This window comes from Canis aureus, chromosome 2 (assembly GCF_053574225.1).
Source record: "Canis aureus isolate CA01 chromosome 2, VMU_Caureus_v.1.0, whole genome shotgun sequence".
Taxonomy (NCBI): Eukaryota; Metazoa; Chordata; class Mammalia; order Carnivora; family Canidae; genus Canis; species Canis aureus.
In genome coordinates, this window is record NC_135612.1 from 41,846,300 (window position 1) to 41,858,781 (window position 12,482).

At 36.2% G+C, this 12,482-nt stretch overlaps 1 protein-coding gene across 24 annotated transcripts in view; it reads right to left on the reverse strand.

Annotated features, from left to right (window-relative positions):
- Nucleotides 1–12,482, reverse strand: part of MEF2A (myocyte enhancer factor 2A) — a 171,634-nt gene that overhangs the window by 15,174 nt on the left and 143,978 nt on the right. For 22 of the 24 annotated variants that reach the window (XR_013363652.1, XM_077869767.1, XM_077869817.1 and 19 more), the window contains one exon: nt 6,042–6,229. Coding sequence is in view for 23 of the 24 variants with exons in the window: in XM_077869767.1 (XP_077725893.1) it covers nt 6,042–6,229 (188 nt within the window). In the remaining variant the exon portion in view is untranslated. The remainder of the gene's footprint in view (nt 1–6,041; nt 6,230–12,482) is intronic. The other 2 variants (XM_077869777.1, XM_077869783.1) reach the window with 1 other exon arrangement.

The following is a 12,482-nucleotide window of genomic DNA, read 5'->3' on the forward strand; positions in this document are numbered from 1 at the left end:
TTCTTTCACTTAGCAAAATTCATTTAAGATTCATCTGTACTGCTGTGAATAAATGGCTCATCCCTTTTTATTGCTGAGCAGTATTCCTTTGTCTGGATGTACCACAGTGTGTATATCGATTCATTCATCTGTTGGAAGGACATCTAGGATGCTCTCAGTTTTTGGCAACCATGAAAAAATACAGATTTCTGTATAAGCACAGTTTTAAATTCATTTGGGAAAATTCTTTAGGAGAGGTTGTATAACAAGTATATATTTAACTTTGTAAGAAGCTGATGATCTGTTTTCCAAAGTGGTATATGATTTTGCTTTCCAAGCATGAATATATGAGAGTTCTTATTGCTCTGCATCCTTGTCAGAACTTGGCATTTTAGTATCTTGGGGTTTTGTTTTGTTTGTAAAGTAGGCCAACACAGGGCTTGAACTCACTACTCTGAGATCAAGACCTGAGCTGAGATCAAGAGTCTGAAGCTTAACCAACTGAGCCACCCAGGCGCCCCTGGTTGAGTACAGCTGACACATAATGTTATATCAGTTTCAGGTGTGCAACACAGCAATTCAACAACTCTATACATTATGCTATGCTCACAAGTGTAGCTACCATCTGTCACCACATAAGGCTATCACAACACCATTGATTTTATTTTTTAAATCTTAGCCATTCTAACAGATATATCGTTGTATCATCCTGGATGCAAGTCCTTTCCCGGATGGATATGTGATTTGCAAGCAGTCCCGATCTGTAGGTTGTCTTTTTATTCTTTGGATAAGGACCTTTCACGGAGTAAAACTTTTTTGACAGTGAAACTATTCTGATAAGCATCAATGTATCAAAATTTTCTCTATCAATCATGTTTTTGATGTATTGTTTTTCCCAATGTTTTCTTCTAAAAGTTTCAGAGTTTTTGTATTTTATGTTTGAGTCTATAATTTTTGTAGGAGTTATATTGTGACATTTTATTTTTGCATATGGATGTTGAATTGCTTTACTGCATTTGTCAATAAACAACTGAATATATTTGTGTTGGTCTATTTTCTGGGCTCTCCATTTTGTCCATTGATCTATGTGCCCATCTTTTTGCCAGTACCTCTTTCATTCTTGATACTGATAACCTATGCCTTCTCTTTTAATTTGGTCAGCAGGGCTAGAAGTTTAGCAATCAAAACACTAGGCTGTGGTTTGATTGCTTTTCTCTGTTTTTCTGTTTTAAATTTCATTAATTTCTGCTCTTTCTTTTCTTCTGGTTACTCTGGGTTAAGTTTGCTCTTCTCTCTTGAGTTTAAGTAAAAGCTTAATGATTTGTTACCTTTCTCTTTTCTAGTATAAACATCTAATGCTGTAAGTTTCCTTCCCAATACTACTTTTGCTGGTCCCCCATATTTTGACAGGTTTTTTTTTTTTGACGGAATATATATGTATATATTAATTATAATTTCTCCTGAGATTTCCTCTTTGACTTGTGGGTTATTTAAAAGTGTGTTAATTTTTCAATATATAAAGATTTTTCCTTTCTGTTATGGATTTCATTATGATCAGAGAATATACAATCTGCAGGATTTCAATTCTTTGAAATTTGTTGAGGGTTACTTTGTGACACAGGAAAGTGCTATCTTGGTGAATGTTCCAAGGGCTCTTAAGAAAAATGTTATGTTCTGCTGCTGTGAGATGTTCTAGAAACGTCTCTTAGGTCGAGCTGGTTGAGTATTGCTCAGGTTGTCTAGATCCTTACAGATTTTTCTGCCTACTTGTTCTGTCAATTACTGAGAAAAGAGTGTTTTAAGTTTCCAACTACGGTTGTGGATTTTCTATTTTACCTTTTAGTTCCATCGGTTTTTGGTGTATAAGTTTTGAAGGTCTGCTGTTAGATGTGTATACATTAAAGATACTTATTTCTTGGGAAATGGACTGTGTGAAGTCCTTCTTTATCCTTGATGAAATTCCTCACTGTGAAGTCTACACTGTTTGAAATTAATATAGCTACAATAGTCTTCTTGTGGTTAATGTTTGCACTATATGTTTTCTGTATCTGTAAACCTATGCCTTTATATTTAAACTAGGGTTTCTGTATAGTATGATCTTCCTTTTCTTAATCTGACATTTTGTCTTTTAACTGTCTTAAAAGATCACATTCAGAGTGATTACTTGTATGGTTGGATTAAAATCTACAATCTTGCTAGCTATATTTATTTGTACCATCTGTTTTTATTTTTTCTCTTATATCTTGGGCTTTTTGAGCATTTTTTATAATTACATTTTATCTCCTCTACTGACTTTATACCTCTCTTTTTAAATTGTTTTCGGTAGTTGCACTAGGTTTCATAACATACTCATAACATAAGGTTAGAGTTCACCTTCAAATAGATATCACATTAGGTGTAGAGTAAGGACTTACAACACTGTATTTATAATTTGCCTGCCTTTTATTGTCATATTTTATTTTTACATGTGCTATAAGCACAAAATTCTTCCCACTATTTTTGCTTTAGAAAGCCAGCAATCTTTTAGAGCAATTAAGAAGAGAAAGATGCTCAGATTCTGGTTTCTAATACCTTTCCCAATAAAAAGGAACCACAGTTCCTTAGAGAAATGACTGATTCTAGGACTAGGGCAGAAAATATGTAAGATGAGTCTAGGGCATTTCGTAGTAACTGAAAAATTTAAAAATAACCTCCGCCAATTACTCCTCCCAAAAAAAACCCCAGAAAGATGACGTGCATGCAAGAGGCACAGGAACCAACTGAATAGTCCTCAATGGCTAACGCCGGAATATGAGCAGTAGAATAAAATAGTATTGATAGAATTATATATTAACAGAATTTAGTATTATAACCCCAAATATAAATGTCCATAACTCTGTATTAATATATTAGATAAATGAAAGCAAACAAGTTTCTTTACCTTTGCTGAAGAACTCCAAATAATTTATATAGATATTCTGCCCTCAAGGAGGGATAACCTAACTCCCCACTCCTTAAGTATGGACCTTGCAGAGGGACTTCTTTCCAAAGAGGACAGTATAGAAAGGAAGAAGCATAACTTTGCAGCAGAGAAACCCATGGAACACTACATCAGCAAGGTAACCAAGGTTAACATCAGTAATAATTACTCATAACAACAGTATCTATCTTTTGTGTGGTGTGATAAAACTGGTAATTTGCTTCTGTGGCCTTCCTTCCTAAAACCCATAACTCCAGTCTAATCATGAGAAAAACATGAGAATAAAATCCCAATTCAGTAATATTATACAAAACACCTGACCAGTACTTCTCAAAACTGTCTAGATGATTAAAGCAAGTAAAGTCTCAGAAACTATCACAGCCAAGAGAAGGAGTCTGAGGAGACATGGCTACTAATTGTAATGCTGTCCTAGATGGGATCCCAGAACAGAACAAGACATGTGGTTACAAATGAAAGAAATCTGAATAAAGTATGGACTTCTGTGAATAATGATGTATCAGTACTGACCCGTTAGTTCTAACTTATGTACCATACTAATGTGAGATGTTAATAATCCGAGAAACTGGTGTGAAGCATTAGCAGAACTTTCTGATAATATATTTGTAATCTTTGTATAAATATAAAATTGTTCTAAAATAGAAGGCTTCTAAAATGTAGGGGGAAAACGAATTGTGCTTTATTTTATTTTCATTTATTTCATTTCGATTGTTTGTATAGATCCAAGTTTTTGCTGGCATCATAGCCCTTCTGCCAAATGATTTCCCCTAGTGTTTCTTGCAGAACAGGTCTTCCAGCAATAAACTCTCAAGATTTTTTGCTTGAGAAAGTTTTATTTCTCTGTCATTTCTGAAAGACATTTTTGCTGGATACAGAATTCTAGGTTGAGAAGTTTTTTTGTTTGTCTGTTTTGAATTCCAGCACTTTGTTACTCCATTGTTTGTAGCTTGCACAGTTTCTAGAGAGAAGTATAGTATAAATTCGTATCTTTCTTCTTTTTTTCCTCTGGCTGCCTTTAAGATTTTTACTTGTCTTTTGCTTTTAGCAGTCTGAATGTGTATTTATCCTACTTCTGTTATTTCTTCAAGTATTTGTCCTGCTCCTTCTCTCCTCTTTTTGGAATTCCAATGACAAATATGTTAAACCACCTGATAAAAGTCCACAGCTCTTGGAAACTTTGTTCTGCTTTTTATTTTCACTCTTCTTTCTCTTCATATTACAGTTTGGGTAACTCTACTGACCTATAGACCAAGAGGTCTTTCCTATTGCTAGGTCTTTAGTGCATGGTATGAGTTAAATTAGGAACTGCAGCTTCACTGCTGCAATCAATGGTCACCCTGAGTGCATCTACCATGGGCTCAAATCCCTCCAGGAGGAAACAAGTGCTAGTTTGCCAGAGGTTGTTTGCTTTTTCCCCAGTGACTGCTCCACTGTCAGTCTGAAGCCTTCCCCTCTTGATGCTGTGCCCAGAGCTGTGGCTCCTTGGTCACCCTGTCATGCTTCTGGCATTGTTCCTGCTTTTCCACCATGGCTTTAGATATTTTTCCTTTTCCATTTCTTGAGATACAATGGGAGATCACCAATGCCCTAATGGTGACAGTTTTTGTTGTTCATCTCCTTACAGATTGAGGCTTCTAGTCCACAAGAGAGAAAGGGGAGAAGGGTCCAGGGAGAACATTTTGTCCCTACTGTAGTGGGTGCTCTTCCCCTTTCCCAGCCATATACCACAGCAGAGACTTTTTCAGGACATTCCCTATCTCTTCTGTGAGCACCCAGTGGGGTTTGTGGAGAAAAAGCCTATAAAAGAACTGACTCCCGCTATGCTCCTGCCAGTGAACAGCTGGCCTCTGGCAATTCATCCATCATCTGAGCTTAACTCTTATTACCTGGGTCTTACTAGATAAGCTAGTGCTCGAATGTGTCCTCTGCCTGCAGTATGTGTCTCTACCCTAGAGTCTGGGCCACTTGAATGCCATGAAATCTCAGCACTATAATCTACTCAAAGAGAACTGTGAACTCATCATTTATTCAACTCGTTTTCATTGTAAGGCTGGGGGCAACACAGTTTCCAGCTTTCTACTCCAAATGAAAAAGTACTTGTTTCTTGACTTAAAAAGTTTTGGTCCTGGCTCTCTTTTATATTACCTTGGATAAGTATTAACTTCTCCTTCAGTTTCCTCATCTCTACCTAGCCAAGGTTATAGTATAATTGACAATCAAATGCGACGATGCATATGAAGATGTTTGGGAATCTATAAAGCATTACACATACGAAGATTATCTAAAGCCTGATAACATCAACTTTCATTTAGGCAAAAAATCAAATAGTGGGTTTAGCAGCTGCACTGTAGAGAGAACACCTGGCATATCACATTGCATGTTAGTCAAGCTATGTGATACTAGGAATGGTTTTAAAACTTGCATACATAATCTAAGTTTTTTCTGTAAGAAGCTCAAGGGATAAACATATTCTCCTCTTCTTCATAAACACAGGATTCAAAAGCCTATGAAGCTGCAATTATGAATACACTGCCAAGGAATTTGGGGGAAGACCTATATTCTTTATAGAATTAAATGGGAAGGTTACTGGAGAAGGAATAAACAAAGGAAAATGATTTGGAGAATAACTCATTCAGGTTTTGATGCGTTGTTCCCTATTCTACAATGGTTTTTTTTGGTATGCAGAATTTTCTAACGACTAATATAGCGTTTCTTCTACAGAAAAGCATATGTAATCGATTACCGAAAGTATGCAAAGTAGAGACAGAAAAATATTTAAGTCAGGTTTAATTTATCAATTTGGTGATGGAATTTCTGAGCTAAGATCCCAGCCTGATAAAATTAAGCCTAACAACCTCTCCTCATTTAGCTTTAATTTTAAATAACCACTAAGCATATTAACATCCTGTTTCTCCATAATCAGATTTCTGTGTATTTAAAATGGATCTGTCTCTTCAAATGCTGACTTCAAATAGAAATACTCATTAAGAAAGGGTCTAGATTCTATGGAAGTACAGAAAATTCCAAAGAAAAATACAGACTGGCTGTATTTTAAAGAATGAAAATGAAGAAAAATTTAACATACCAGTGGAGGCATCATGCCCTTGCTTGTAGGAGGGATGACAACTCGAAGATCTGGTTTTCGACTATTCATTCCAAGATTGCCACCACCTGGAGGAGGGGGAGACTTTGTAGGCATAACTTTGCCTAAACTATTTGCACCAGTAGTTCCAATCAAATTTGGAGAAGCTCTTGAGTTTACAAATCCATTCCCTGGAAAAAGGAAGTATCATTCATTAACATGAAAACAGTCATTAAAACACTTTGGTACAAATATGAAACAAGTTTTCCCTAGTCCTAGTTTCAAGTAAATTTTGTAACAAAACTCAGTAGTTAACCATGTATCTTTAGGAATATTTTTTTTAAAAAGCAAAAATATCAACCCAATCTGAAATACACATAAAACTTAAGACTTATGCCACTACTTTCCAGTCTTACTGCTTGGAGCTACTGAGAGATACTTAAGACACAAGATCCAGGGCATCTCCTACTGGGGACCGAGATAATGGCGATATTATAAGAAACTGCCTGAGATTGGCCTATTCCTTCATTCCTGTGGCAACAGAGGCAACCTTCCTAGTCTGGGCCTGAAGGAGCTACCAGGGCAACTCCTTTACTGCAGCCTCTTCAGCACTCAGCTCTAATGCTTCATTTTCACCAAGTATTTCTTCCTTATTGCTCTACCTCTACCCACACTGTTTCTTTGGCTGCCAGTAAGGTCTTCATTAAGTATCTGTGGTCTGACTTTAATCATCTTAATTCCTGTTTTCAACTTTCTCTAAAAGAACAGTCTATAGGTTGTCGTGTATATTCTATAGCTGCAGTACTTCTGGGTGTCAGCTGGGCTAGGAGATCACCCCTATTTTCATGGATGCGGCCGTCCTTCTAGTCCTCCTCAGGTGTAGCAGTCATGTGGTTTGAGTGAGCGGACTCCACTTCAATTTATGACTGATGACAAACCCAAGCCAATCGGTACAGGCATTCTCCCTTCCCACATTGGACACAGGAATGTCCAATCGGATCCTAAGTAAAGCAGCTGTTACATGATGGTGAGGGAGGCTCTTGCATTCCTCCAAATACAACTGAGGAAGCATTTGATTCTCGACCATTTTGAGACTCAGAAGAAAGCCAGAATGAGGAAAAAGCTGACAGGGAAAGGAGAAATGCACCCTGAAAAGACTGTATGCCAAGAAGTAAAATGATGTGTCTCAAAGAATTGCAATGAGTTACTGACAAAAAACAATTATGTACTACATATTTTTCACTTTAAGAGCATTTGTACTGGGGTATCACAACATTTTAAATCTATAGAAGCTTCTTAAATGGAACAGAAATATTATTTAAAACAATCTGTATAGTAGTTGGTGGCTTATAAAACGCTTTTAGGAACAGTATTATAATGAATAGAGGCAACTGATCAATAGGAGAATCCTAAAATTTAAAAAATAGAACTAGAAAGAGAGGGATTAAGTACTTGAAGATAATCAGCTGAAGAAAATGGCTGCTTCAATATATCTGCTTCTAATATAGAGTTTGAAAAACATGTTATTTGGGTATATTATTTACATGAATAATTAAAAATGGATGTTTGACAATGTGATCTAATCAACTTTATGGATTCTAACCAGTATATTTCCAAAGGACAAAGCAAACAGTGGTGAGGTGTGACAATCAGGAACTGGCCTGCAACTCTTTGGCAGCTGCCAAACTGTCAGGATTCCACATAATCAGTTTTCCTCTTGCGCAACCTCACCTGACCCAACTCCTCCTGTTTTCTCTGAAATTTTTACCAAATGACCTACCAGTTTTAATTCATTTATGTGATTTAATTTTTTTTATGTGATTTAATTTTTGATGTGAGGACTGGTATTTCAGTTAACATTATGAGGCTATTTCCTGCATTCTGCTTCCATTATCTTGAAGCAGTATGTATTAAATCTGGGTTGAATCTCCTTTCCACACCTCAGAGAGCAATTCCTGCATTCTGTTAAGCTTCAGAAAGCAGTGCTTTTAAACAATCTCTTCACCAGGCCATCCCCTGTGGAGTAGAGCTCATCCACGCGTTGGGCAGGGGGAACTGCTAAGGCAAGTCATCTGAATATAAAATGCATATCAAATAATTTTTCAAAGATAGACTTAATAGAAACCAAAAAAATGTTGGATTAACACTAATAAGTACAGATTAATATTTCTCTTATAAGGCACAAACATATGTTTGTAATTTCTTTGATTACATTTAGAAGATTTTTATTTACTTCATTTATACTCCAATCTGAAGGGTAAGGCAGTATTTCTTCTCAAGTACATTACATGATGATGCAAAGTTGATACAGAAGAATGCCATTATCAAGAAGCTCTAATACTCCTTTCCCATGTGGAGTCTAGGATGCTTTTCAGCTACGTAGAATACCATAGTAACCCAGAGTGAAGGGAATCTAAAAGCATTGTATTTTTTAGTGTGAAGTCGGGAGCCTGCAGCAGGTAATTATTACAGGATGCTGTAACTGTCTGGTGACTTGCCAGGCTGAAAGAGGATAACCTTATATGCACTATTTGTTATATTGTGGAGTGTAGTGATATACTATCTAATATACATACTTCTTACCTCCCATTCACTTTTTTTTAAAAGATTTATTTATTTATTCATTCAGAGAAAGCGAGAGAGAGGCAGAGACACAGGCAGAGGGAGAAGCAGGCTCCATGCAGGAAGCCCGACGTGGGACTTGATCCCGGGTCTCCAGGATCACACCCCGGGCTGCAGGCGGCGCTAAACCGCTGCGCCACCGGGGCTGCTCCTCCCATTCATTTTTTATGACAGAAATATACTTTCAGTATCTCATCTTGCCATAGCCTACACATTTAAGAATTAAGTACTAACTGTAAATGAATAAACCCAATGTGATTATTATTAAAATGTATTTTCAGGTTTTAAGGTAAATTATGCCCTGACACAAACATGATAAAAATGCCCTTGAGCAAACTGCATACTGATGCATCCGGAAACCTAACAAAGGTAATCTCACTTATGGTCCTACAACTCTAAGGCAGATATTTCAATTTTATCAGTCTGGCTCATATTTCAGAATATTCTATCACCTGGAATAATGTATTCAAGTGGCTAGAAAGCTCTCCATGTCCTTAATACTACTCTTTTAGGGCTAAATTGTAGACAACGATGTCACTAATGTTTTATTACTATGCATCTTATTCAAAAGTTGAACTGACATGCAAAGGATTTTGAAAATCTCAAAGGATTCTGAAAAATCCGTCCAAAGCAAGGTTCAAGAATTGATTTTGTTATATTTGACAAGTTTTCATAAAATGTGACAAACTTTCAGCTGATTATTCAATATATTTAAAAAGTACATTTTAAAAGTCTGAACAATTATCTTTTGTGTATGAAATCAATGAGTTTCTAATGAAAAAAACCATGGTTTTTAAAATTATAGCTGATACATTTACTTGATTCAGTGGAAATTCTTGTATGACAGACAACATGGGTTCTGCATGTGTTATAATCCACAGCAGACAATGCTCATGAAATCCTATGCATCTCTTCCTGAGTAATGTATTCACCCTCTCAATCTATACCGCGTGCGCAGCCCCAAAGAGTTTCTCCTCCTTCAGAGACTCCATGCACCCCCCTGGCTTTAACCATTGCCTCAATATGAGTCTTAAATCTGTGTCTCTCCTAATTTCTAGTCCACATGCAACCATCTCATCTGGTGTCTTTTCCCCACAGATACACCCGTCATCTCAAACAACCTGTTTTATTTTTTTTATTTTTTAAAAAATATTTTATTTATTTATTCATGAGACACACAGAGACAGAGAGAGAGGCAGAGACACAGGCAGAGGGAGAAGCAGGCTCCATTCAGGGAGCCTGACATGAGACCGATCCTGGGTCCCCAGGATCACACTCCGGGCTACAGGCAGTGCTAAACCGCTGCGCCACTGGGTCTGCCCCTCAAACAACCTGTTTTACACCCCTGCCACCCCTGTCACTCCCATCCGACTTCCATAGAGCTCTAGCTTTGTTACTTTATAATGTTTTTCATTTCTTCTATCTCTCTTTAGCTGATACTGCCTCTGCTACAATGCAAGCCCTTATATATTACTTTCACTCACCCCTAGACAATTTTAAGAGCTTCCTGAGTCCTTCTATTTCTAGTCCAGTGTATTTTATTCTTTCTCAGCATGTTTTTAAAAAGTGAAGTTGCTGGATATTGGAAACTTTATTTTATGCTTGATCTTTAAACACAGGCCCAAAGTTAAAAGGAGTTCCCAAAGTCATCTGAACTACAGTATTATCTAAGTATTAAATGTCAACTTTCAACAGAGAAATTTATCTAATATGCCTTATCAGATTGCCACTATGGAAGATGTATACAACTTACAGCATGTATAAAACTGGCAGGTTTTACTTGGACAATGACAGATTGAAAATAGTCATGTTTCAAGGAAACAAAAAATGACCATGTTTCAAGGAAAAACAAATGAATGCTCTAATTTACTAAAATAAAAATGTTATGCCTGTGGAAGTACCGTATCAGTATAGAAAGTTTAAGAACTAGAAAAAGAGAGGGAAAACTATTTCCACCATCCCAACAGAACTATGGATAATCAGTTTGCGTTTCCCCTCCTTTTTATTTTCCATATGCATATTTTTTGCATACTTTCAAATCATAACTAAAAAGGAATTCAGTTGAAAATTTTTGTTTGCATAATTTTCATACTGTTGAATAGGTTTCTTCCTATTATTCACTACTATAAATAAAGCTGCAGTGAACCTTTGCATATTCTAGTTTTTTAGGAGAGATACTCAGGAATGAGATTGGTGGGCTCAGAGGCACAAACATTTTTATGACTACTGAAACATCTTGCCAAAATCTTTTCAGAAAGATTGTTCCTAATATACAATGCCATAAGCACACAGAAGATTATCAGTTTCCTCACACCTTTATCGGCTCTCCATGACACAACAGAAAGTGGTAATAGTTGCCAATTAGTGAGCTGTGGGTTTTTTTGCCATTTAAAAAAAAAAAAAAAATCTCCTGGTACACCCTTTCACTTTTTAAAATATTTGTTGGGTTTCTTTTTTGAAGTGTACACTTGGTACATTAAAAACCCATCTACTTATTAAATATTCCTCTACCTATGGCTTGTATTTTATCTTACATTTCCTGTAAAGAATGAGAAAATCTTTTATCTTTTATAAGACGACTGGGGAAAAGTGGTTGCAAACTCAGCAGCTTTAGCAGCTAAATGTGGAGGACCCAGAGCTTTTCAGCTTTCTACTCTGCCATCCTAAGCTTTTGTCAGCCAGTCTTCTTATACGGTCTTGTTTCATGATGTCAAGATGGGGCTGTACACCTAGCTGCCACATGCAGACAATAATGCCCAAAGAATCAAGTCTTTGCCCAATGACTGCTACGTCTTTTTGTGAGTGTGAATATTGTGTGTGTATTTTTCTCTCTAGATTTCGGAATTAATAGTCTAACACCTATATAATGTACATTACATTCTCTTATAATTTTAAAAATGCCTCCACATTTGTGGCTTATAATTCCTTTATAAAATCAAATCTATTTATTTAAAACCTCATATTAATGTAGCACATGATACAAAACTGCACAGAAACAAAAATTTAAAAGATCAAGGATTTAGCATAAAGTGAATATCCATATAACCATTAGACAAGGAAAAAGAATACTGCCAAAACCCTGAAAGTCTCTAACAACAGACCCTCCAAAACATTCCTATTGTCCCAAAATAACCAGTACCATGACTACTACCAGTGACTTTTCTTTATCTTTTTATCACCTATCTACACATGCATCCTTAGCACTATAATTTTATTCAGCTGTTTTTCAAGCTTTATTTAGTTCAATAGAATCATATAGGCATCCACTGTCTTTCATTCATCATAATTTGGTGAAATTCAGCCACTCTGTTAATTAATGCTGTAGTTTCTTCCTTTTTGTTGCAGTATAGTATTCCTTTATATAATAAATTATCACTTATTTCATTGTTGACAGAAATTTGGATTATTTCTAGATGTTGGCTACAACAAATAATGCCAGGCACATTCCTTTACATAACTCTTGGTGCTCATGGTACACACATGCATTTCTCTACAGTATGTAAAGATGAATAAAAATGGTGGGTTGCAGAATACATATATATACAACTTTAATGGATAATGTCAAAATGGCTACACCAATTTGAATTACCATCATCAGTGAATGAGAGTTTGGATGTTCCCATAGGCATATCAACCCTTGGTATTATGCCTGTTCTGCTTTAACCATTCTGGTAGGTGTATAATGCTTTCTGTGGTTTTAATTTTGCTTTTCCTTGGTTACTGAAATTGAGCATCTTGTCACATGTTTACTGATAACTTCTTCTGTGAAGTATCTATGTTCTAATGCACATTTTCAAAAATCAGATTTTCTTTTTCATGATG